This window comes from Etheostoma cragini, chromosome 9 (genome assembly GCF_013103735.1).
Source record: "Etheostoma cragini isolate CJK2018 chromosome 9, CSU_Ecrag_1.0, whole genome shotgun sequence".
In the NCBI taxonomy this organism is placed as follows: Eukaryota; Metazoa; Chordata; class Actinopteri; order Perciformes; family Percidae; genus Etheostoma; species Etheostoma cragini.
The window spans coordinates 8,107,007-8,133,967 of NC_048415.1; the positions used below are offsets into that span (position 1 = coordinate 8,107,007).

Genomic DNA, 26,961 nt, shown 5'->3' on the forward strand with positions numbered 1-26,961 from the left:
GACTAAATTTACCGGTTTGGAGTATGGCTGTATTTGGAGCAGCTACTCAACGCACGCCTGGTGTTCTGATGTATTCTCCAAACCAGCTACGTCCGTTCTTCAGCGTATCAAAGCGTTTTGAGCCAATGACGCTGTGCCTGGGTATCGGCAGCTGAGGGAGGCTTAAAGAGACAACAGCAAAATCATAGCAACTTGAGGGCAACAGAAACGAAAGGAGAACGATAACCTCAAACGAAGAACCATGACTTCGATTCCCTTTCGATAGCTGAAATTTAAAGGTAACACGCTTTCCTCTGGAGACAGAAATGTCAACGTAACTGTTGTTTTTAAAGACACCGTCTCGCCGTACATTATCGTCCTTGCTAATGTTTCGTGTGCTAAGTTAGCTTGCTAAATGGCTAGCTGGCTATTGAGCAAGCTAAGCGGTAAGAGATCCGGGGGCTGCCGTATGTATTGAGGATTAAGGAGTTGCCCGGCAGTGGTCATGATAATGGCTGGAATCTGAACTAAAAAAACACACACTCTTAGGTGAAACAACCACCCCTTTTATCTTAACCACTCGGTGACATTAAATAGTTAACGTTACACCGTCACTTGTTATTTCTCAGTTATAAGCTTAGCATTCACTAACCAGCCAAGTTAATGTAACGTTAGCATAGGGACAATCAATGAATATTTTATGCTTCGACTTGTTCAATTTGCATTGGTTCCTTAACGGTTTGTCAGCTCGTTTTCTTATTGTACATTGTTGTTAACAAATCAGCTGACGTTACATCGTAAGCTGTTTTATATATCAGGCGTTGGGCCAAGAGGAAGATGTTTTTGGTAGGTGTTAGCTAGGTTAGCTTAACACTGCTATGTGACATTTCCATTCAGCTGCAGTGTATGGACAAACGTCTATTCTAGATTAATCGGCGTGGGTGCGGTTTTTAAATAACGTGTTTTATACAACGTTTATATGTAGCACAAAAAAATGGTTAACAGAAACAAACTGGCCGCGGTTGAACGATATCAAGCTAACGTGAGCTTGGAAACTAACGCCAAGATACCAAGGTAGCCTGAGTACGTTATCTGGCCTTGTCCGTCGAATCAGCTAGCTAGTGTAATGGTAACTCTTTTGAAGACACTCAACTACGGGGTTTACTTGTAATATTTAGGTTTTATTGTTCTCATAACGTAAAACAAAGGTAGCTAGTTCTATCTAAGATATACATCAGGTTCTTTGAAACAAAACACACGCGCGCGCACACACATTGCTACACATACCGCCCTCCCCCCACAAGATATAAGGATAGGAAGTATTAATATAAATATATTTTAAATATATTGTACCATGGGAAACAATAATGTGTCAATCTGGCCCGGGCACCACTGTTTATTGGCAATTCAAGTCTCTCTGTTGGTCATTGGATTCATATTTATGGCAAAAAATGTGTCGTGTAATTACTGCTGACTGTTTATTGTAGCAAGATGACGTTAGAACCTAGTGTTTTGTTTTGGAGAGGTATCCTACAGTTTTTTTTGTCTCTGAATTTATATGTACCCCATCAAGACTTTGAGTATGGGACTACTCAGTTACGATTTTGTTAACAACTTCGTTGCTATATTAAACAGTTTACATGAAAAGCAATACACCACTTCCTGAAATGAGACATCTAACCTAATCTAGACATGTGGGCCAAATTGGCCAAAAACTTAACTTAAGTTATTTAGATTTTTTTTTGTTTTTCCACAGACATCTCTATCGGTTCTAGCCTTAAAACCCTAGGATACTTGTGTTTTAAAAGCATGGACTTGTGTAGTTTTTTTGGGTCACCTTGACAAATGACGTGTGCCATTTCAGTGTTTTTTCTGATCATTTGACTTTGCTTTTAACCACCTTGTTTATTGTACTTACAAATCATGTGACCAGGTAGGCTAGTCTCTCCTTATTTCCTACAGTAAGTATCGCCATGCTGAAAGGTAGACAAGACAGTGTAATGATTGACTGGCTTATAAATGTGCTTTTTCTCAGGTGTGCTGAATGTAGTGGTGCGAGTACTCACATACTCAAGATTTTCATTGGATTTTAAGGAGTTGTCATTGTTTATTAACTCACACATTGACCTCAAAATGTTTCAAACTTAAGTAGCTGGTTTAATTTTAATATAGCATTGCCTCAAGAAAATGCCACCTCTCCAATTGGTTTGTGGAAAAAGAATTCTTTATAATTAATTAAAATCCCAGTGGTATATGTGTGAGTGATAAATCTTTTACAAAAACAACACTCACTCATCACCAACATACTTATCTCTGATAATACTGTATTTTAGTCCTGTAAAGGGCTATATTAGTTCTTAGTCTGACACATAAGCTGAGCTAGCTGTAGACTAGACCAAATCCAAATCCTTCCAATAATGTTCCCAATGATGCAAATGTTATGATGAGCTGAGGCATTACAGCAGTCATTGATCCATGTAAGTGCCTTTCCATAGGAACGAGTAGCTGCCCATCGCTAGTGCTTGCATTACCTGCTCTCGTCAGCACCACCAACATCTTATATCATGGACATAGGGGAGTTAGCAGGTCTGCTCTGGACAGAGACATCTGCATGTGATTGTTAGAAAAAAGCTTCACAGAGATGGTCAAGTTGCACTGCCAAAGAAAACCAAAATTATGGTTGTGATTGGCGTTGTTTGTGTCTGACCTTGCTTCGGTTCTAATGTATGGGTTAGTCTCATATCTTGTCAGTTTTTAATCCTGACCTGAATGCAGATCTTTTTCTTAGTTTTTTTTTTTGGGTTTATGCATCTGCAAAAGCTGTTGAGGATTGAGCCGGCAACTTAACAGAAGATGACAATCTTTCTAACAACTTTAGATAGATTAGTCTTGTTTTTGAGAATACAACAATGTGATCTACAAAAACCCTGAAAGGCACTGTTTTGGGCTTTGAAAAAATAGGTTTAATTGCCAAAGAGAGATTTTCTTTCTCATGCCTGAGGTCCACTGTGGAATATTTCCGCTCCTATTGATTGCTTTATTGAATTTCCCATGCGCCGGTCTGGAGCAAGATCTCATTTCAGCTGTAGTAAAGAACAGCCACAGTAGACATAATTTGATCTTCAAATAAAAGGTTAAAGTTTTTATTCTGAAAATGTTAATCTCTTCATGCAAAGTGTAATTAGAAAAGATAAAGATAGATTTTTCCAATATTTTGCACTATATCTATCTATATCTATATATATATATAGATATATATAGATATAGATATAGATAGGGCTGGGCGATATGGAGAAAATCAATTATCACAATATTGTTAACCAAATACATCAATGTCAGTATTCTGTCAATATTGAACTATTGTGCTTTCACAAAATATTTATGCAAGGAATTTTGATAAATTATTACCAATAATATGGATACAATGAGTAAATCAGTAAAGTCAAATAATAATAAAACGACTGAGTTAATTTTACAACGGATGATCTGTGTTGTTACAGCCTACACAGGAAACAAACTAACTTCTGTATACTTTTGCTTTTTCAGATATCCAGCTGACATCAAACCCATCGGTTACCTGTCTCTCTTGTTGCTGTTTTCTCTATGGGTTGCCTTGTCTGCTGTGGCCCTGCAATATGGAGAGTGCATACTGTGTCACTGAAGGCTGACCAGAAGGAATGAGGCACTCCACGAGATGTTCCCAAGTGGCCTTGTGGATGCAGTAGTTGGGATCGGAGTGCTTTTTTTATGACTATTATTGGATGTGCGTCTGTGGGCACATTCTAGCACAACCTGCCTATTCTTCAGGCAGGGACATGCTACTCTGAGACTGAAACTAAAGAAAAACATAAGAAAGGTGCCCCTCTGGTAAACAAGGAAAAAAAAAAGGGAAGAACTCAGCAAAAGAGTTGCCTGATGGACACACAGGGCACTTCATCTCATTTAAGTGTCTTCTAAACAAATTCACATTTTAACAGCAACACCTTTCCTCTGTCCTATGAGATTTTGTCTCCCTCCCCCTCCCTAAAGCGTCAACTTTCGTTGTTATTGGAGATTCTATGGTTTGCATGGCTGGAGAATAACCGTGGAGAGGCCAGGGTATCACAAGCTTATGGATTTTGATAAGAGAGGGGGCAAGGGAGAGACAGAGGAAGGTAAAAAGATGTCTAAAACAGCAGGCAGCAGGACTGGACATGGGGGCCGGAGTTCAGGGACCAATTCTGGAGTTCTTATGGTTGGCCCAAACTTCCGTGTGGGTAAAAAAATTGGCTGCGGGAACTTTGGAGAGCTGCGGCTGGGAAAAAATCTCTATACTAACGAATATGTGGCCATCAAGTTGGTAAGTGCATCCTCAGGGTTGGTGAATTAATGTAGAAATATAAACCCAGAATTCCATGTATTCACTACAAAACTGTTCTGGTACATTTCCAACATCAGCAAATCAGTTTCAAGCATCAGCAGTTCAATTACATTAGAAGTGTAGTTTAATGTGCAGCTATTCTCCAGTTGACTCTTTTGACCTAGGAGAGTCAGACACAGGAAGTAAATAGGAACTGTCCCCCACCCCCTCTTCCCACAGCTTGGCCCAATGTACTGTTAATGAGTCAACCAATCTCTGCTTGTTTATCGAAGAAGTGAAGATGACTGAACTGCATAGTATCTTAAACTATATCTTGACTGGGGTTCTTTTCTTTTTTAACAGGAGTGGCGCCTCTATTCCCTCTTAAAGCATTTTAAAAGAGGTCACTTACAGTAAACCTTTAGCTATGACGTGTTGTAGTTCCTCAAGGTGGTTTTAAAAAAGTATGGTTAGGCTGACTTGCTGTCCTCTGGACTGATATTTTTGAAGCTTTGTAAAATGTAAACATTGTCAAAGGCAAAATTTCAGACTTCCTATCGACTGATGCTACACTTTCCTCAATCTGAATTGAAAGTCAATTCTTATAAGCTCTCCCTTTTTTAATAAGCTCACACCATATGAGCAATCAATAATTGACTGTCTTTTTGTTTTGTCTCAGCATGAACCCTTTTTCCAGCGCCACTGGTTGAGTAGCATTTAGACAGGCTTTGAGAAACCACATGAAATCGCAAGGCCTGTTTGTTTTCTGATAGATTCTAGGCTAGCCTGCGACTGCTCAACCATTTCCTCCCCACTTTCCTCTTCACAGCTTTTCTTTGCTATACATGTGTTGCCACTTGTAGCTCTTTGATCACTAGCAGAATTTTTTTTTTCTCTCTGACATGTCCTTATTGTTAGCGAGGGCCAACTTAAACTCCAGTTAAGTAGTCATAATGGAGCTGATGGGTGGGCTTGGCGTCCTCTTCACCACATCGTGTCTCCCAGCGAGGTCATTATCTCTGAACGGGCATCCACTAAAGGCTTCGTTAACCACATGGAAGGCAGAGGTTAGCAAACAGCTGTAATTGCAGTTCTCCTCTCCTGACATCTCAAGTTGTGCTGGCTCCAGCTCCCCCTCTCCTGTGAACCCTCCCATCTGTTTGGGTATTTTTATCCCCATGGAGTCCAGCTATATCTGGATCTGGCATTAGGGGCCATAACACTGCTCAATGGATCTTGTGGCCCACCGGACCCAGTGTTTATCTATATGTATAATAGTTAGTGAAGGAAGTATGCTAATTGTATCAACAAACTTGACAAGGCCTGGCTAATAGTAGGGCCTGATTGTGAGGACTCTGGATTATTTAGGATGTCATTTTAAGGACTAATTTCAGATGTTGATTCATGTTTTTGTTGTATTTTCGGAGCTACAATGATGGCTCTAATTCCTTTCTTTGATGCTCACAATAGCTATCACTTCTAGGCTTATTTTCAACATGAACAAGACAAATTGGACTCTTTTTGTAGTTTTTGGCCCTACTGGTGGTGTTAAGCCTGACATGGAGAGGGCTTCACCCTTGTCAATTATTGGGCTAACCCAGACTCTTGCACACTTGCCTGTCCACATGTTTATGTCCCTCCCTGATCTCACAGTTCCCTGGGGTAACTCAGTGAATGTCACTGCATGGCCAGTTGTGTTTTGTCAGAGGCTGTTACGGAGCTCTTCCTTATGTACTAACACAAATAGCAGCCCTGTTATCCATGAGCACATGCTTGAGGGAAGTAGTTTCTCGTTCGTGTCTGTGAGTCACTTCAGTGGTAACAGCTCACTTATAGATGGAATCTAAAACAATTGTTAACAAAGCCTGGGACTGGGGAAATGCTACTAATTGATGTTTATTTATGACGTATATTGTACAGTTTGATATAATCCAATTGTAGGGGGACAAAATTCAGATTTACTTGAATATTAAACTGTGGATTTTTTAGTTTTGAAAGGAACTAGCATATTAGGAATGCAACTAATACTACTTTTGATAATTTATTAATCTAATCCGTGGATTATTTCCATTAATTGACTAATTGTTTAGTCTATACATTTCAGAAAATAGGGAAACATGCCCATCAGATTTCTTCCTGAATCCAAGATGTTTTCATATTACTTGTTTTGCCCAACTGATCAGTCCAAAAACCCGTAGATATGTTATTTAAAAAAAAAAGTACAACAAATGATGAATAATGAAGCTTATAGTTGACAATAATATTTGGCATTCAACAACTGATCATTTCATCTCCAATACATACTTTGATATAGACTACACTCCTTTTCCCATTGACATTAAAATCAGTAGATTTCAACTGTTGATCTCAGGAAACCGCTAAGAATGTATTTCAATTAATACTTTGTGACTGGTTGAATAAAAAGTGACCTTCCAGGAAACCAATTAGGAAACTTTGTTTAGATAGCAAAGTGTGAATTGTTATCTTGCTGGTAAAAACTAGTTTAATCTCTCTCCTTTTTGCAACGTGATACATTGAAGATCCTAGTCTCTGCAGGACAGCACATAGTGATTACTCATTGTTTAGCTGATGCCTTTGTGCCGAGTGTTATGTGTACCAACTTGCAGAGTCATGCATGTGGGTGGTGCCTGCCTGCACCTGGGACAAAGGTGAATGCCAGTGTCACCCTGCTCCACCACATGACAGCAGAGATAAAGCTGTATGGTGCACAAGATCCTCTGTCAGGGGATCTGGAACTGCTGTTAATACTGCTGAAAAAAGCAAGAGAGAAGGGGGAAACTGAAAGGTCGTCTTTGTTAGCAGGCCTTGTCTACACACAGTGGTCCAGTCTTTGGTTCAGCTGGATGCTTTCTCACACCAACAAAAACGCCCGTGTGATGGAGGCAGCAGCATTTAATGTCTGCTTTCTGTCGAGGCTTACTGTAGAAACGAGCACACATCAGGCTCATGTAAAGGAGAACCTTCAGCCCCATCAGTACACCAACTTTGTATGGTGACATAACTGTCCACTGAGACAATGTCCATCTAATCCGCTTTTCCCCTTAAATATCACTGTGTATTTTTGTGATTTGAATACTTTTGCTATCTAGGTGCAGTGCTTTCTCTCTCTCTATCAATATCTTCAGGATACTTTCTTATCAAGGTATTTAGCCACCTCTTAACCCCATCACTGGCCTTGGTTGCAGGGCACTTGCACACACCCACCTAATCAATTCTTTAGGCTCAGAAATTTAATTTAATTGGTTTTCAATGAAATTCCCACCCCTGCACAGCGCTCCGCAAACCGTTGGAGTTTGCCCTTTGCTCCAACTCCTTTGCTGCTTGTATTTGATTATAGCCCCTTATGTAGTTTGTCAGCCATTGATAGATAGGTGCTAGGGTGTGACGAGATTTCTCGTCGAGGTGAAAAGTTGTCTCGTGAGGCGATGTGATGTCAGCGTGATGGAGCGTGAAATTACTATTGAAGATCCTCCTGCCACTTTTAAATCATTTGTGTGGCAACATTTTGGTTTTCCTGCGAAAATGATAAACGGCGAAAGAGTGACAGACAAGACAAACACAATATGTAAACTTTGTAAGAAAAAAATGCCGTATACCGCGGCTAACACGAGCACTATGCAAAAACACTTACAGCACCACCACAGCTCTCTACTAACTACTGCACCCGCGACGAAAACATTAAATGGGCAAACAACTTCTGTGTAGTTTCTCTCTTTTTCATGCTTGAAGAAAAAAATTGTTTCTTTTTGCACTTGTAGTTTTGTAGTTGGTAGAGTTTCTACAAAACATTTTGCAGTGTTTGCACGTCCTTTACTGCATATAATTCATTAAAATAGTAAAAAAAAAAGTTAAATAACATTCATCATTAATAGTTGATTTCAAAATGCACCTAATTTGTTTTGCATTTTGTGATTTTTCAGTTGAATAAAAAACTATTTTCCATTCATATATTTCATCGAGGATTTCTTTAAATGTTTTTTAAAAATCTTGTCTCGTCTCGTTCTCGTGAACCCAATCTCGTGATGTGTCTCGTCTCGTGGAGTAAGCGTCTCGTCACACCCCTAATAGGTGCCTGTCAGACATGCTGCTTTCAAAGCTGGTATTATCAGTAATAAACCGGTTGGAGACCTCTTTGTGGTGACACTTTTGACAGTGAAAAGTGGCTGTAATATCTGTCCAACATGGGAGCAGTGTAATATGGGAATGTTATATTGTTGGGACTTACTGTACCGCACAGTAAGTACAGCCTTAGTTCAGGGAAAAGGGGTTGATAATAGAGTGACCATGTAGGGAGACAAACACAGAGACTTACTGTGCATTGTGTGCTAGCCATATACTTATAGAACAATGTTTTACCTTACGTATGTTGCCAGTGCTTGTTCAAAGCACAGATGGATTTAAGACTTGAAAATGTACTGTTTGGTTTAAACTTACTGCTCTCATCAGTGCCATTTCCTGCTTTTCAAAGAAAAAGCCATGACAGACAACCCCACCAACTTAGTGAAAAACAGAGCTATAGGGAAAATATTGGACTTACATGTTGCCAGATATCTGAGTCCAAGTAAATGCTAATATTGCTGTGTGCTGGATGTGTAGATTGGCAAGTAACACGTTTTCTAACATGTTCCCAAAGGTCCGGTCTGCCTCCCAGTGAGTCTAGCTCAGCAGCTTACACTAGCTCGCCATGAGGCAGTTGTCAGAGAACTGTGAAGGCACAAAAGCTCTATCAGCATGTTTGGTTGGAATTAAGGTGACATTTTGACAATTTAAGTTATTCCCTACCCTGCTTGGGCTGTCCAAAGAGCATGCTGGCCAAGCTAAATGAATAAATCCTTGAATGTCAACAGCATGTAAAATTCTACTTTCAGTCAACTAGCTAATCCTCTAATGAATCAGTAGCCAGCAGTACAATACACTCACACAGATACATTGTTGCTTTAAGGTTGATTTAGTATCAGCCATAAAACTTGCACAGGAGAGTTTAAATGTTGCTGACTTCAGAGTAGCAACAAGAACAGTTTTATGTGTGACTGCAGAAAATATAGGTTTGAATATGGTGTAGGGTGTGTATCTGTAAAGCAGTGAGTGCTGGGCAATTGTACGTGTACATCCTGGTTCTTGACAAAGCACATCAAATTTGTATTTTAAGTTTTTTTTTTTAGGGCGTCACAGTGACAATGTATTCTTGCTTTCTTAATGATATGTAATGTTCAAGGCTATAGCAATAGTCAACCAGTTTCTCTCACTTTTTTATTGTCATTATGGTGACTGCCATGAATTTACAATGCACTGTTGTGTATTAACCTTCTTCATCATAATTGAAATTGTAAACAAGAGCCAAAATAACCAAATTAGAATCAGATGATGGCAATTTGAAAAGAGCTCAAGTCAAATTGACCTCAGGTCTATTTTTGAGAGTTTGCTTTGCAAGACAAAAAGGCAAGGTTTGAGGTTAGAATTAAAGCAGCTTCATACCATGTGAGGAATTTAAATATGTTGCTGCATGGCTTGGGTTTGACGGGACATTTGGTGCAGACCATGAGGACTTGGACAGGGACGCTTTCTTTTGTTGTTAATTCTTTAAATTAGCATATTAGATTTGATATTAAACATTTTGACAAGGTGGAGGCCGGGGGTTTGGCCTTGACCAACTGCCACTTTGCCTGTTTGATAGCCATGATGTCTCTCTGTCATTGGCGGGCTAAATTCTTTGTGCGGGCAAAGCTCCTCATGACCTCATAAGGGGCAAGATTCTAGATCTGCCCATCTGAGCTTTCATTTTCTCAAAGGCGGAGCAGGATACTCAGGGCTCGGTTTACAGCTATTGCTATTTCTAGCCACTGGGGGGGCCGTAGGCAGGCTGGGGGAACTGATAGTAATGTTAAAAATCGTCATGAAGTGACATTTTTATGCCATGGGACCTTTTTTAATGGTAGTAATTATTTCTTTTCCTGCTATGACAATATAAACATTTCTGCTGTGAAAGGCCCTATTACTGAGGGTGGTGCATCCACATCAAATGTAATGAACAGTTGGGATTGTAGCCCTTATTAGACATAGTACCTTATTTTGATTTTAGGGAAACACATTTTGGACTAATTAAAGTTGGCTTGAAAATGCAGTTAATGACTCTCGGAAGTCTGTGATCCGCAGAAACTTTGTATCTGTTTTCAGGTGATGATCTTTCAGGGCTGCATTCAAGTTCTTAATTTTTTGTTGTTTAAGGACTTCACCAAGTGCACAAGCTGCGGTTACATAGACAATATTTCTTCAACCCGACTGAAATCTTTCCGATTAGAGATTCCAACTGTTTCCATGGAAAGCATTCAATCGGAATATAACTTTTTTGACTTGTGCAAAGTGGTTCTGCCCACTGGGAAGTGTGTAGTCTGCTAGAAACATAACCGTAGAAGAAGATAACAGATTATGCTGAAACAGCTAAAAAAAAAAGTACCTAAGTGAATACAACGTGTAGTTGCTTTTTTTATCAGTTTGCTTTATTTGCAATTCTTTCTCAGAATCATCACTTCTTAAATTTTCCAGGATACATGTCCTTTCTATTATAGAAAGAGTTTTTGGATTACCATTTTGAGTCCGATCAGCTTGACAGATATCACACATAGCTAAGGAACATTTCCACATACATTTGGCAAAGTGCATCTCAGAGCACATTTTAGAATAACTTCACAGGTCATTTTACATACAGTTAACAAACAAAACTAAATGCTGCAGCAAGGAGTCAAAGGCAGAGGAACAGGAGAGAGCGCTAATGTTAACTTCTGACAAAAAACATTTCTTTTCGGTACAGGCTCAAATTTAACAAATAAGAAAGAACACTATGCAACCCATTGTAATTAATGCCACGCCTAGCTCCTCTATTAAATGACAAAGGAGACTTGCCTCTTGGGTTTACATGAGTGGAACTTCCCCTGATTGTAGAATACTGGCAACATTGTGTGCTGTGTTTGACTTCCTCTTTCTATTAAACTGCTGCTAAAGAGCCGGCCCAATTTACCAGAATTTTTAAGAATGCTAATTTCAATGTAGCATTGAAGATGGATGGTATAGACTTTTGTGTGTGATGTTGTCATGGAAGCAAAGGGAAAAGTATTGAACGTAGATATTTGAAATTGAAAGAGGCTTTTCTAATGTCCCAAGTCAATACCTATTTCCAATACAAAGGTCATTAAACATCAAAATACAATAATTTGAGAAATACATGGCAGCACTCTTAGATACAACTAAGGCTGATAATAATTTTCGACATCACACTTGAACTGCTGTGGAAGCCATCTTTAGTGTTGTCAATGAAATAACCTGATACACCATTACTTGTACGTATGCTAGCTCTCCATTCATTTAGCTGTACCACTCCTCTCCCACAGCCCATGTGAAGTAGAAACATTTACGTTACCGTAATCATCTGGCTTAAATCATGATTATAATTCTCAGTTGGCGCATGAAGTGAATCTAGGTCAAAAGCCACTGTAACCCCACTCCACTCAAATTGTGGAGGACATACAATTGATGTTTAATTCTGGCTGATTTCAAGCAGTGCTGGATTATCGGTCTGAGTTTTGTGAGGCAGCTGATGGTTCCACCTGGGTTTGTTAAATCTGAGCTGAAACAGGAGAAGTGCTGGCCAGCGGCCAGCTGTTGCTTTTTGATACCACTTGCTCCTTAACACCACCTCCCAACCATAGACACCTCTGATCATGAACAACGCATGAGTAGAGAAACACACACACACTAGAATCTTCTTTATTTCTTGTAGTGTTACAGCTAGCAGTTAGTATAATTAATACCCATATGAAGGCTGCTAAGATGCACTATGATGGCATTGGAGTCAAGAGGAGGGGAGTCACATTGCCAGTTGCATATGGTGAAATGGCTTACTGGGTGTCCTGCAAAGGTCATGATCTATTTTGGGCTTTATGCATAATGCTGGGTCTGTTCCCCTGAATATGGCATACATATGCACATGTTGAATGTCACACTAGCGTTACAGATGATACACAACACAGATTTTTACTGGTAGGTATGTTACATTACATCACGTCTGTCTGTTTTACTGTATTATATGGTTTTAAAATGCAATTATAATCTTTTCTTGAATAATTGATTAAGATGATTTTTGTTTTTGCTGATTGACTAATTGTTTTATCTTTTAAAATGTAGTTGAAAATATTCAACATCCTAAATACAACAGTGAAATCTGCAGCAAAATACTTTTCTATGATCACAGTAGTCATGTTTCCATCAACGTATTTTTATGCGCAATTTGAAGTATTGCGTTAGAAAATGTTGATGGAAACATGACCACCTCTTGCTTGACGTGGTTTTTGCCCTTTTTTTTTTTTGAAAAAGAGTTAATGCACAAAATGGGAGATGGAAACATCTTTGCTAAATAGGTTATGAGTTAGCGAAAACGTAACCCACTTGACTATAGGCCCGGTATCCATCTAATAGGGGAAGGATCAGGATATGAGTCCCATTCAGTGCTCCGTACACTTGTGGCCCAAGGTGAGTAATGGAGTAGCGGTGCGCTATAGCCTGTGCTTCAACCACGTCTGGTAAATGGACGAGTTGGTTCAACAACTTGAATCGTATCTCCCTGCACACGCATATTTACAGCGCTGAACGGTTGTCTAGTTGACACCAAATGTCTCTGCCTCAACCCTGTATTCTGCACAGGTGGCCAACTTGTACAATGCTACTTCTCTCCGTGTAGCCAAAGAACAGCTTCTTAAATCTTTGATTTAGCAAGCTGGTTTGCAATATACATCCATATCGTCAACTTGTGACATGAAATTGTAGGTGTTTTGTTTGCGTAGGTACAACGTGCTGGGACATAATTTTCCCACAGCTTTGTTCTGATTGTTCTGCAATATTTCATGGTTTGTTGAAACTTCTTTTAAACAGAAACAGGATTTGCAGCGTAGTGTTGAGGCGGTTGTTGACTGTCGTTACATCTGTTAGTTGCTACCCTTTAATATTATTCTGAATGGTCTATCATTGATAGTTTTCTTTTTTCATTTCCTTTTGATGGCCATTACTCCATCCAGTCACAGAGGTCAATTCTGATCTTCCTCAGCTGTTTTGGAGCAGAGATCACATTTAGCCCAGATGACATCATATGCAGAGTTGGTTAATCCCAGAGGACTTTATGTGGGGCTGATGGCTTGCTCCATCCAGACGAGTCTATGGAGGCTACCAAAGGTTAAAATACAGGACCCACCACCTAATCCGTCATGACATAATCATATTTTTGTACAAGTTTCAAATCGTTTACTCTAAGAGGGATTCTTGAAATGGCATGTAACATTTCATCTCACACCCATCCCCAGCCTGTTGTAATTACAGGATTTGATCCTACTAGGCAGTGTGTGCTGGTAGTGCTTATATTGACAAACCTGTAAGCTTTTTAGCTGTGAGCAGCAGCTAGTATGTCAGTTACCACTATTTATATGCTCATGTCCCTCGTCCCCGCAATTGTCTACACAATTTGACTGACATGGTTTCAGGAAACTGAAAATGAGAAAATAATCAATAAAAGAAGTTAAGTTTTAGTTGGTTGCAGTGTTGGTTTTGTCAAATTCTTAGCACTAAATACAAACTTGTATTGCAAGCATAGTTGGTTAGTAGCTTTACTAGTTTAACCACTTCTAAATAGCATTGCTGTTTTCTGAATCAAATGCAGTGGGGCTCAAAAATATTATTATTGTAAAAGGTATTGATGTACATAAAGAAGCCAAGAAAAGATGGAAAAATCTCCAAAAGGCATCGAATGACAGATTAGACATTCGTATGTCACAAATAGTTAGATTTTTTTCCCATCATTTACACTTTGAAAATAACAAAACAAAAAAAATCGCGCCTGCAAACGTTTTGGCACCCTGCAGAGTTTATACCTTGTACTGCCCCCTTTGGCAAGTATCACAGCTTGGAAACGCTTCTTGTAGCCAGCCAAGAGTCTTTTGATTCTTGTTAGAAGTGTCTTCGCTCATTCACAAGCTAGCGTACATTTCCCTGAGCATTTTGAAGTTCAAACACGGAGCTTTCTGCTGCAGTCTGAAATAAAACTGCTGAATATAACCAATTTGTTACTGCCAATCACGGACGTTAATCGTTACATGAATGTTTAAAAAATAGATCCAATGTAGTACACTACTATTGCCATGTTGACAAAGCTTCACTATAGTGAAGCGTAGTTTATCTCTTTAGGAGAATAGCAGGCCCAGCACGTGTGGGGCACAAGTGGTTGAGAGTGCCGGCCATTAGCTTCGAGCAAGTACTGACTCTGAAGGCATAGTGAAACAAAGTCTCTACCTTGTGCTCCCTGACCATGGTCGGTAATCTGCAGCAGAAAAAGTTAACCTTCTCCTTGATGTCATGTTGCTTGTGGAGAAGGTCAAGCTACGGCGTAGTTTTGCGTCTCCACGTACTAAGCCATGGCGTGGATTTTACGCAGAAGTATAAATCTTGCTTAACTGGTGACGTTAGCTTAGCTCACTAAACTAAAACTTCAAGCCAAAGATGAGGCAAAGTGTAGTCACCTTACAAAGGAGTTATTATAACCAACAATACTAACCTCACTGCAGGTAAAAAGTCATGGCTTAGACCAATGCCATGTGGACTGGAGCCGCTTTACTCTTATGGGCTCTCTCACTAGGTTCAATCAGGGAGCGGCTGAGACAATTGCAGCAACTAGTGGTAAAATTTGGTATACCAGTCCGGTCCGGCATTTGGCTTGATATCAAACCAGTCTGAAAATGTTTACACGTCAAGCCTAGTAGCTAGTCTAATGACACTACCTAATAAAGGTTCACTAAGTCCTAAACTGAACAAGCTAGAAAAATTGTTTTACTACAAATGAATACAGCAGCTGTGATTTTTATACATAATTGTGGTCTTGAAAATAGATTATCATTCCTATTTCTTTTTTTGATTTATTGATCTTTACTTTTTTCCACTGGACTCATGCAGATACAGTTTGGTTTGAGATACAGTACATTATACACAGAAGCACACACAACTGCAGTTTGGAACAGCTGAGGTGGAGAGGTTACTTTAGCAGCATGTCAAACAGGGAAGAGCCCTTCTGGCCTGCGGGTCAGCTGCCCTAGACACAAGCCAGTACACATGGCAAAAAGCTACTCTCTGCATGACACCACACAGGGTAACCAAAACTTCCACTTGAGTCAAGTATCACAAACAAGGTGAAGTTAAAAGTGAATTAAGTAATCTGACAACTAAAATAATACTGTCTGCATGAATCCTTTTCAGAGAGTGCGTGTGGCGGCGCTTGTATTAGCAGCGGCCCGAAGGCATTTCTCCAAACGGTATTTTGTTGCCTTATAACTGTACATGTGTAATGACAATAAAGTTATCTATCTATCTAATATTGCATCATTAATTGTAGAAAGCAACATGTTTTCTTTTATACAAATACCAAAGGGGATGAAGTCAAGGGTGTAGCTGACTTTAGTTTTTGGAAATATGCTTAGGAGAAATAAACCCTCAATACATTCCCTTTTACAAAAATGCTTCTATGGGTGCATGTCCAGGGAACATGTCAGCACAGGGAGCAGATCAAAGATTGTTTGATATGGGAAGGCGCTGTGAAAAATCCTCGTCATATGCAAAGATGTTACATCAGACATTTGCACCTTGGCCCTGGTCATTTACACTGCCATAGATAAGCCCATCTGCTAGGAATAGAGATGTCTCTTCAGTACGTAAAGCTGCTTTGAGTCCCTGTTTCCTTTTGTAAGCTGTTTTAACTGGTCCTGTGGTTTAGTGCCATCTGTTTTTTCTCATTATTTATATATTTTATATTTTCTTTCCCTCTCCTCACTGGTACAGCCTGACTTGTGCGAGACATGCTCATTGTCCGTGTTCATGTCAGAGGTGGAAGACGCTACAGCAGTTCCTTTCTCCGCCTTCCAGATTAGTCGCGTGTCTTCCTGCCACAGGTCCACTAGTTTGTATTCCCTCCTGTCTTCCACTGTCAATTTCTGTCCTGCGGCATGCCCAGTGGATACTGATTTCTCCCCCCCCCCCACCTCCCTCAAAAAATTATAATGGAAAAAACATGTACGTAGTCTCTGTGAGAGATTATTCATTGGTTTGTGTAGGGATGTTTTCAAGTTCTCCATACTTTCCATGTTGGCATGATATTGGAACAGGAAAATGCATATGTTCTCCCATTGATTGAAAAACATGCCGGTGGTCACAAGAATCATCTTAATTGCATGTTTTGGATTCTTGGTCAAATTATTAGAGGCCCATGCCCCTCCTTATTTAACATTGCCACCTGTGTGTTGCTGCTTTTTTATTCTTTTTGCTTGCAAACCCAAACCAAACTGTAAAACTACATAGTTCCTGCAGTGTTTGCCAGATGTTTGTTGTCGTTCATAAGATAATCGTATACCCCATTGTTTTATGGTCTTTTATCGTTCATTGATTCACTTCTATCAGTGTTTTTAAAAGTTTTTTTTTTGAAAAATGTAATTGAATTACTTTGGCAATGCAACTGAACCTCACTGATACAGTTAACACTTCCTCACTGAATGCAGACCACTGCATTCACATTAAAATTTATGTTTTTTGAAGTTGACAACAGAAAAGATGTTGTGGGACCACCAAAAGACACTTAAGATGCATAAAATCTGGGGCTGCTTTACTGTTGGCCATAAAGATACATTTTAGCATGAAGCATTATTCTAAAGGCTCTCTGCAAAGTCCTAGTTTAGATGTTTGATTTAGGGTTTAATTAAAAATATGTCAAAATGATGATGTCTCTTGCTAGCCTTTGCATTTTCCCTGCATGCAATTGCAGTTCTCTCCATTAGAAGACATGCAAATACACAAAACTGGTCATTATTATTAGCCTATCAGGTTTTTCATCACATTGACACAGACCCACCTACAGAGGGGGTTGGAATGGAAATCGAAACAATAAATCTCCCCTCCCCCGCAGAAACAACTCTGGCCAGAATCCAGAGCAGATCATCCTGTCAGAAAAGAAATAGCAGCAGGCGGAACAAAACTGAACATGGCCAGTTTTTTTAACTATTTTTATTCAATCAGCTACTGTTTTGTCAAAGGCAGGTAGAGGTAACCCTTTTTATTTAATTTTTCCCCAAGTGCGACAAATTATTAAATTAGTCTGTTCTGGGGATATTTGAACACCCAGTCAAGCGAGGTTGGTTTAATAATAAACTTAATCATCTTTTGATTGAACCTTGATGTAAATCCACAGAGCACATCAGATCAGACTGAAAACGGCCATCACAAATGGATGGAAAAAGGAACTACCTTTTTATTGTGTTGAACACAACTCATACTTTGTGTGTACACTCCTACGTACTAGCAGGGCACCAGCAGAGAAAATGCTCCTGATTAAACAAAGGCCTAATGGAGTGAATGTGGCAGCTTAACAGCTTTCAGCTTTTAGTTTATATAATTTAAAAAATGTAAGTGCTTTAGAACTAGATGCACATTGGAAACAACTTTTTAAGATTTAATCTCGTTTTGAGCACATCTTGAGAATTGCACAGGCCAAATACTTGTTTAGGCATTTTAATGACTGTATGTAAAGAAGTAAGGTAACAACACAGAGAATAAGTTTTACTCTCCATGTTTATTCTGTATCTTTAATAACTAATTGTCCCACAGGTTAAGTTGAATACAAACATCCCCAACATTTACATTTTATTGACGCACAATAGAAGTAGGTCTTATGGATGGCTTTTTCATATGGTTAGAGGTTATCCTATAAATTTGAAAGTGCACAATGTAAATCTTTGGACCTAATGTGAACATTGGTTGGTAGTGTGAAAAAAGGGGGACTGCACACTGCCACTGTGGGCAAGGCTTCTGTATATGGAGCTAGAACAGTGACAGTAACCTGTGGTATTGAAAATAAAATTTGGCACTGAAGCAACAAATATCGGCATTGAAAACTGTTGAACTGAAGTAAAAAACACAAACATCAAAAAGTAATAATCTCATAATCCTATGATATTATTTCATTTTGACGTTTGTTTGCATCATGATGGGTTTTTCAATGTCAGTGTAAATTTTTTCTTGATGTCCATGTATTTTCAATGACAGTTTTTTTTTTTACGCTGTCAAGATTTTTACAATGTCACTGTTTTCAGTTTCAACTTTCTGTCACTGTTTTGGCATAGGGAGGAGGGGCCTGAGGGGAAGGACAAAGAGGGCGTGGCTTATGGGAATTTACATAGGCTACTGGCGAGAGACCGCACCTCCAAAGGAATCCTGCCATTTTTTCACACAGAAGCAGGCTGGTTAAGTGTTAACTTTTAATGTAGTTAGTCAGGGAATGCGTCCAGCCTTTTAGTTAGTGTGTGATTTGCCTAGAAACCTATTATGTGAAAAAATGGCCGATATGAACAGACTTACTTGAGATTTGGAGGTTCCAGGTGAACATGTGGAAGACATTGCAGATATGCGGTTTTAACAACTCTGGGAGGATTCGTCTGGAGGTGCGGTCTCTCGCCAGTAGCCTCTGTAAGTTACCCGTAAGCCACGGCCCCTTTATCCCTCCCCTCAGGCCCCTCCTCCCTATGCCAAAACAGTGACATTGTAAAAATTTTGACAGCGTAAAAAAAAAAAAACTGTCACTAAAAAGACACGGACATCAAGAAAAAGTTTACATTGACATTGAAAAACCCATCATGATGCAAAAAAAGTTCCAAATGAAATAATATCATAGGATTATGAGATTATTACTTTTTGATGTTTGTGTTTTATACTTCAGTTCAACAGTTTTCAATGCCACATTTTATTTTCAATACCACAGGTTACTGTCACTGTTCTAGCTCCATATCTGTACAGGCTGTGGAACAGCTATTGAAGATTAAGGAAAGGAATTAAATTGGGTGTGCGTTTGTTCTATCCTCTTCACGTTGGTCTATAATGCCCTCGTATCATAACGGTGAAGTTAATCAGATTACATTTTAGGTTGTAAAGCTGGAGCTAGCGATATAATGAACAATATGTCCCAGTGGGTTGATTATCAGCAATGTCATCACAAAAGCGTTCTGTTCACCAGCTGGAAATGTTCTTTATCCTCTCGCATCCCACAAGTCTGACCCGAGACTTAATTCAATTATATTACGCATGGTAATAAGGACAACATTGTATTGTACATATCTAAGTTAATTGCAGGCCGAGATAATCATGTTGTATGCAAGATTGTCACAACTACTTTCCATTACCTTCCAAATGAGCTTTACAAATACACAATGCTCCGTTTTCCCAATTTGAGAATAGTAGTCACCTGCAAGGTCAACTGAGCCAAACCACCAACATGTCATTGTAGATAAAGAATAATGACACTGTTTAACTAATTGGTGATCTATAAAATATTTAACACTTTCTTTTTTTTATCTCTTCTCTTTCAGGAACCTATAAAGTCCAGGGCGCCTCAGCTCCATTTGGAGTACAGATTTTACAAACAGTTGGGAAATTCAGGTAAGAGAGATGCAGTCTGTAGATTATTAGTTTCTGATAGGCCGCATCATAATGATTAGTTAAATGGGAATGCACATTTTCACACGTCATTGGGCAGGAAGAGAAAACTCAGATTTTTATATTCAAAAACTGACATGCGCACCTCAAGTGTCAGGAAATGGCTTCCACTCACGTGTATTCAGGTCATGTTTTGTGTTTGAGATATTAAAAAGGTCATATGATCATTAGCAAAATGATTTTAACGTTTTTGTTTCAGTTAAATTAGCAGTAGTATCTTGTCTGAGGGCAACAGGTTCAGCGTTCCAGAGTTGGTAATCGAGAATAATGGCAGCATGGAGATGGATGACTTTTATGAGAGCATGTTAACAAATGGACAACAATTTCATCCCTAAACATGTTTACACTCTGTTGATTTATACTTGGCTGAGTGGCCACATTGGTAGCCAATAAGAATTGAGTGAATCAGACGCGTAACTATTGGTAAGCAGGGTACGCAGTTGCTTACGGGCCCACTGGAAGACATTGATTGACAGCCGGGGCCCCCATTACATTTTTATTATTCGCGACAATCCCTGCAGTCCCACGTGCAGCCACTAACCAAGCGGGAGTGAGAACTGGTCAATTTAAAAAAAAAAATAATTTCCTTGTTTCTGATATGAAGATGAGACGTGTGTGACTCGAACATCTCACATTTACCAACAAAACGTATAGTAAAAGACCGTGCAAAACATACATCAATGTACGCTGTACATGTTTTACTCACTATAAAGTTGCTGAAACTTGCTGCTGTTTCAATTCTGTCGGCTTGCTGCTGTAGGTAGGGCTGCTGCTATAACTGACGCAAATGAGATGTACAAGATGACCTAAATTGAGGACAGCTACATCATTGTAGGTGCAATGACAAGTTAAAGTCCTTTATCAAACCGTATGAATGTGTGTCCCATCCCATGATAGAAAGTTATGCCTTTTATGCTGGATTATCAAGGCAGGCCCCCCTACTATAGCACGTGTTGACGAAGCAATGTCCACGAGTAGGCTACCATGAATAGGACAGGATAGGATCGGATCATAGAGACAAAGCAGTTCCTGTTTTTCACCTTTTTTATGAGGCAAAAAAAACTGGCTGGTAAAAACTGACTGTGGCAGGTGGTCAAAAAAGCTAACTTCAGGCCCTGGGAGGGACTGGGACTTTTTAAATTTTTTCACATCACTGCTCGGGTGGCTTTTTATTGGGAATGCTCACCTGTCATGTTTGCACTGTATACGTTTGTGTAGAAGGTGCATGTGTTGATTTGATGTGGTTTGTTTTAATTCAGACACCATATGCAAACATGTCCCCACTACTTAGTCAAACTGAAAAGTGCAAAAGGTACAGACAAGAGGTCTGTGTAGTGTCCCACCATCCACACCAGCGTGTCCCACTAGTTCCTTTGTCTCCCAGATCAAGTTGTTTCAATAATTGAGTGAAAGTACCAAGTCCCAATTGACATTTTATTACATAATTTATACTAAAGTAGGCTAACTTAGCCTATTAAAGGATATTTACACACAAATTCTGCCATTACACTCCTACACAGCATATTTAAAAAATGCTAGAGGAAAGTAGGGGAACAATGGCTGTAGGAGACGTAGCTTTGTGGCTCTGTAGTGTGTGAAGAGGAGGGTCAGGGCACAAAGGAGAAACTGACTGACCACTGCTCAGTGTAGCATGAGCAGCGACATAGAGCTGGTAGTCAGAGCCAAATAGCCATAAGAAGCTACTGTCAGACCCTCTGTTTCTCCACTGGAAAGACAGGGAGTCTGATATAGCCTTGACAAGGCTTGGGCTGGTGTAAAGTTTTTCAAACCGGTTAGATATCAAGCCAAATACCGGACTTAACCGGTATACCAAATTTGAACACCAAGTTTCACACTTGTCTCAGCCGCTCCTGAGTGAGACAGGTGAAAGAGCCTATATTAAGAGTGTAGACTCTAGACCACATGGCTTCTAAGCCATGACTTTTGAGTTTTCTTTGAGACTAACTGCCATATATCATCTCGCCGCTCAAAAAACCCATGCACTTTCTAGAAATGTTAAACAAACAACGTGCTCTCTCACCCATGCTCCTACCGCTACGGAAATGTAATCTCTTTCACGGTGCCTTCAGTTCCTTCATATACAAATATTATGTTAACCACATTGTCATATTGCTTTTTATCAGTGTTCTGCAAACTATTGGAAAGTTTAGTGAGCCAAGCTAATGTTACCAGTGAATAAAGATTCACTACACAAAAGCTAACGCTAGCACCTAAATAAATAAATCAAGCTATTAGCTACATCAGCATGGCAATAGTAGTTTACTACATCAAAGCTATTTTTTATACATCCATGTAACAATACACGTCCATGTTTAGCAGTAGCACCAGTGATGATTATTTAAGAATGCAACAGAAAGGTCTGTGCTTGACTTTCAGAATGCTCGTGGAAGTGCATGTTAGCTTGTGTGGACACCACCAAACCACTTGATCAATAAAAGAACTAACTTAGGCTACTGACAAGCTATTTGATTTGGAAAACAGCAACACTTCTTAGAAGCAGTTATACTAATATTAGTCCTATTATATTAATGCTACTGCCCAACTCTGCTTTTAGTACAAGTTGGATTTAGTGCTGTGATGCTGTCGGCACAGGTTGATAATGTTATCAATTTGCCAGAAGGGGACTTAGTGACAAATGGATGTTTAGCCTCGTAGATCGGACTGATGAAACCAGAAATTGATACAACTTTAGCCTTGACAGTCATTCAAAGCTTGTATAGCTTTTTTGAGTGAATTTCTGTGTGGGTACCTGTGTTGTAGCTGGGATAACTAGCTAGCTCTACTACACACGAGAGTGTCAGTACATAGCTGTAATCGTGCTATTTGTTGTGTTAAACGTCATTGTTGTACGCTTTAAATGTCTTTTAAGCTATGAATATAGCACAGTTTTCGATGGGCCTCTATGTTGTGTTTACTGCCACTGCAGAGGAATACATCTTGCTAATGAATGTTGTTTTTCCACCCTGGCTTGCTAATGCAAGCCCTACCAGCAGCTATGTGTGACAAGCACAAACTGGGGCTATGATTAGCCAGTTTTCTGCTTTGTATACTTGGCGCAACAACTGCTAACACAGACGTAGGGTGGGGTTCAACATATCTAGTAGACCTCGGAGTCTTTCCTACTTCACCACGATTATGAAGTGCCAGAGTATTTTGTTAAACCAAATTTTTAAATCCAACCAGACGCATACAAGATCATCTTGAGAAGAGTTTTTTTTTAATACAGTTTGAATTTTGTTGGAAATATCATCTGTATGCCAACAAGAACTTAAGCGGTTTTCAATAAAGTGCCAACAGATAAATAATTTTGTGTGTTACTCCCTCTTTAAGGTCTGTATATCAGACAAGTTTTGGTTTCCAAGACTATTGCATGTGGCCGGGTCCTCTCGTTGCAGTGATCCTCCCAGTGTGTGCATTGTGGTCTAATTTAGTGACACGTGCCGGCTTCCTGGCTCCTTGTGCCAGAGCAAAAGCCCTCTACTGTTGATAAGGAGGTGGGGCATTAGGGCAGTCCTTGACTATTTATAGATGGCCCTCTTCAAGCAGTCAGGCCATTATGGTGTGTCCTCTGCCTCCCTGATTGACTGTGCTGCTTGCAGATTGCAGGGAAACTCTCGAATGTGCATTGCTAACAGGGTGCGGCTTGTTTGTTTTTCTTCATGGCTGTCATTCTGATCTGTGAGCAAATCTTAGACAATGCATGCCCACAAATACATAAACTCAACGGTAACTGTAATTGTCATCTTCCATGCTCTTTTGCGTGATTTTTGCAGAAGATTCCTCTAGTGGTGGCTTGTCTCTCTCTGCATTCGGTTGTTGTCTCTGGTGCGTTTTAACACATCCTGACCATCTCTTCCATTGAGACCGCTGCTGGCCTTCAGCCTTACTGGGATTGTGCAACACGTAAAAATATTCCTAGCCCTTACACACAACTACAAACAGGCAATATGAACAGGTACGATAATTTAACAAGGTGATGCGATGCCATTTAACTATTTCCAAATGCATACTGAACATTATTACACTTATTTGTATTGGTTTGGTTATGATTGCTACTGCACACCTTTTTTTACAGCTGTAGACTGCAAGTCAACATTATGTACAAGATTGACCTGACTCGCCTCACTTTCTGAATTTCACTAAAATCGGCGGGCACATGGTAAAATATTCGGAATAACCTATTCAGGTGCAGAGCCTAGATTAGGATTAGGATATATTTATAAAAAGAAAAACATCCCTACACTGTTATTATACATACAGGCATAAAGTAAATGTTTTTTGCATGTCTTGCATAGTAATCTTCATGCAGTACTAATTGTTTCACATTGACCTATGGTGGCTATCATATTGTATTTTTATATTTTCAATAACAGAGACATGTATTGAGCTATTGCATTTCCCATTAAGCCAATTTATTTAGGCTGAAAACTGGTGAGATTTTGCAACTTTTTGACATTATCAGAAAAAATTGTGACTCAACAGGTGGTGTGACGTGTCACATTATGTTGCCAAAGTGTGACAGGCAGTCACTGAGCTTTTGGAAGTCAGGGACACAATTAATGATGAATGTTAAATTCCCTACACACCATGTTTAGGCCCTTACCTACTCACATGTTGATACTTAAGTTGCCAAAATAAAGCACTATAAATGGTCAAAATCAACTGACAATGGATTTAGCTAAATGCTGATTTTAATCTATTCATTCTATTAAGGATATATATTTTTCCTTCTAATTTATACTTTATTAATCCAGCAAGGAGAAATTGCAATTTACACTCTGTGGCTATTACACACAGGCCCAAACTACACACACTCGCTCAGGTCCTATACATGCACTAATGGAGATATGTCAGCCACTCTTCCCCGAGCAGTTGGTGGTTCGGTGCCTTGCTCAAGAGCACCTTGGCAGTACCCAGGAGGTGAACGTGCACCTTCTCCACCATGAACCAGCGATCCTCCGGTTCCCAACCCAACTCCCTACTGACTGAGCTACTGCCACCCCCATTAGACAGTGTCCACTGGCTAAGACATCTTAACATAACTGCCTACTCCATGATGCAATGACAGAAAGGCTAATGTCTATCATGGGAGGAGGAATAGATTAAATCTACTTATATTTTCTACTCCGTTAGTCCTGCACAACCCGCGATCCTCAAATATGTCACTGCATGGACAACTCAGTGCTTAACGCCCAAGAGGAGCTTATCTCAACATGGTAAATCTCTCCTGTCCTGAACAGATCCCAGAAGTTGGGATTCCTGCCTTCCATCTTACATTTTTCTTGTGAAAATTGAGAATAGACCTGGCATTTCAGTTGCTCTTGTTAGTAATGACAGCACTGCTAAAATGTGGTGGTTATACTAAAGCTAGTCTTGTTCTAGAAAACCTAAGAGTTTCTTCTTCTTTCTTAATCACTTTACCAATGTGGTCAAGAGAATGGCTGCAGAGATGTTTTTATGCACCAACTGTCATTTAAGTGTATTTCACAGGCCGATTTAGCTTGTGCAATCGTGGATACATGTTTGCATAGATGTTACTGTTATTAGTGTCACAAATAGGGAGGTTTCCCCTTGAACATTTTTCAGTGATGGTTATTATCAACATGCCTGTGAATATTCATGAGCCCTATCAAGGCTTTTGAGTTCACAATATGCCTTGTCAGTGCACAGGGTCTATATTGATATTATTTCATGCAAATTGTGGATTCTTATGCATGCCATGTAGATAATTTTACAGATACATCAGTTTGCATATTGACTGCTGTTGTAGGACTATCCTAGTTTAAATTTCTAACATATAAAATTATTCTTAATTATTTTAACAACTCATCAAAAGCTATACCATAGAGATGAATTTGCTGTAGTGTATAGCGGAAGAAATGTCAAGCAGCAATAAAAAAAAAGAGATTATGACGACCAGTTTTATAAAGTAAATATTTTTGCCATTATTTATAGGGCTCAATGATGAATTATTTCAGTCTAGTGAATGTATGTCCAAAATTCAAAATTAAAAGGGTGCATTGTAAGAAAGCAAATTAGACTGTGAAACATTATATGAAACATGTCACTACTTTAAGAGTGACAGCTTTCTAATGACTAATCTTAAAGACAGTCTTAATTATCATTATCTTTGTTCCTGGTTTTGCTCTCAATGACTTAAGAGAGTGCTGTGTTGTCTAAGAGAAAAATTCCCCTAATTTAAAATGAGGCAAATCACTGCTTGACCAATATCTTGTGAACCTACTGAGGTTAAAAACTGCAAATATCTGGTCAAATTAATTAATACCTTGATTAAAAAAAAAAACTGTAGCTGTTTTATTTCCACTAATTATTTGCCCCGATGCCGTTTTGCGGGATTGTTGTGAGCTGCGTGGCATTTGTAGCTTTAGGCTCAGTCTGCGCATGCAAGTACTGATCACATTTCAGCCTTTGAGAACGTCTACAGAGCGCTGGGCCTAATGGAATTCACTTCTCTTCTCTCAGTGCACGCCATTATCTAAATCTTTAATACACATTCCCTGTGCTCTTTTCCTCTCTTGTCCAGCCCTCTCTTTTTTGGCCCTTAAATCTGACATTTCATTGTAGGGTAACATTTTCTTCAGCTGCCATTATGCACCCTCCCCTTTTTACTGTGTTGCCTACCTGCAGATACGAATAGGTCGGATTGTCTCAAATTGTTAATACAGCGAGGGTCAGAGCACCGCTAACATTGGCTTGCAATGAAAGCCAGAGCATAGCCCATAATACTGAACAGAGTTGGATTCATTTTTTTTAATATGACTTTATGTAATAGAATCGTGTGTGATTCAGTTTGCTTATTTTATATCATTGAGAAACGCTAACTTTTGAAATGGTTTGACTGGCTTTTAGCTTTTGAAGATAACAAAATGGTTGCCTGATCAAGATGATTATTGGTAGTCATGGTTCATCATTATGTTGCTTATTATGTTGCTTATTACGTTGCTTTTGAAGTACTCACTGTTTCCTATTAGAGAAACTTTGTTGCATTGGAGAGTAATTCTGCCGTTATGTTGTAATGG

At 39.3% G+C, this 26,961-nt stretch overlaps 1 protein-coding gene across 7 annotated transcripts in view; it reads left to right on the forward strand.

Moving 5' to 3' along the window:
• The first annotated feature begins 15 nt into the window (after positions 1 to 15).
• Positions 16 to 26,961, forward strand: part of csnk1g2b (casein kinase 1, gamma 2b) — a 39,113-nt gene continuing 12,167 nt past the window's right edge. For 4 of the 7 annotated variants that reach the window (XM_034881280.1, XM_034881285.1, XM_034881284.1 and 1 more), the window contains exons 1-3: positions 16 to 278; positions 3,526 to 4,318; positions 19,774 to 19,843. In XM_034881280.1, coding sequence (XP_034737171.1) covers positions 4,091 to 4,318; positions 19,774 to 19,843 — 298 coding nt within the window. In that variant the 5' untranslated portion in view covers positions 16 to 278; positions 3,526 to 4,090. Of the gene's footprint in view, positions 279 to 417; positions 529 to 801; positions 826 to 3,525; positions 4,319 to 19,773; positions 19,844 to 26,961 lie in introns of those variants that run through there. The other 3 variants (XM_034881281.1, XM_034881282.1, XM_034881287.1) reach the window with 3 other exon arrangements.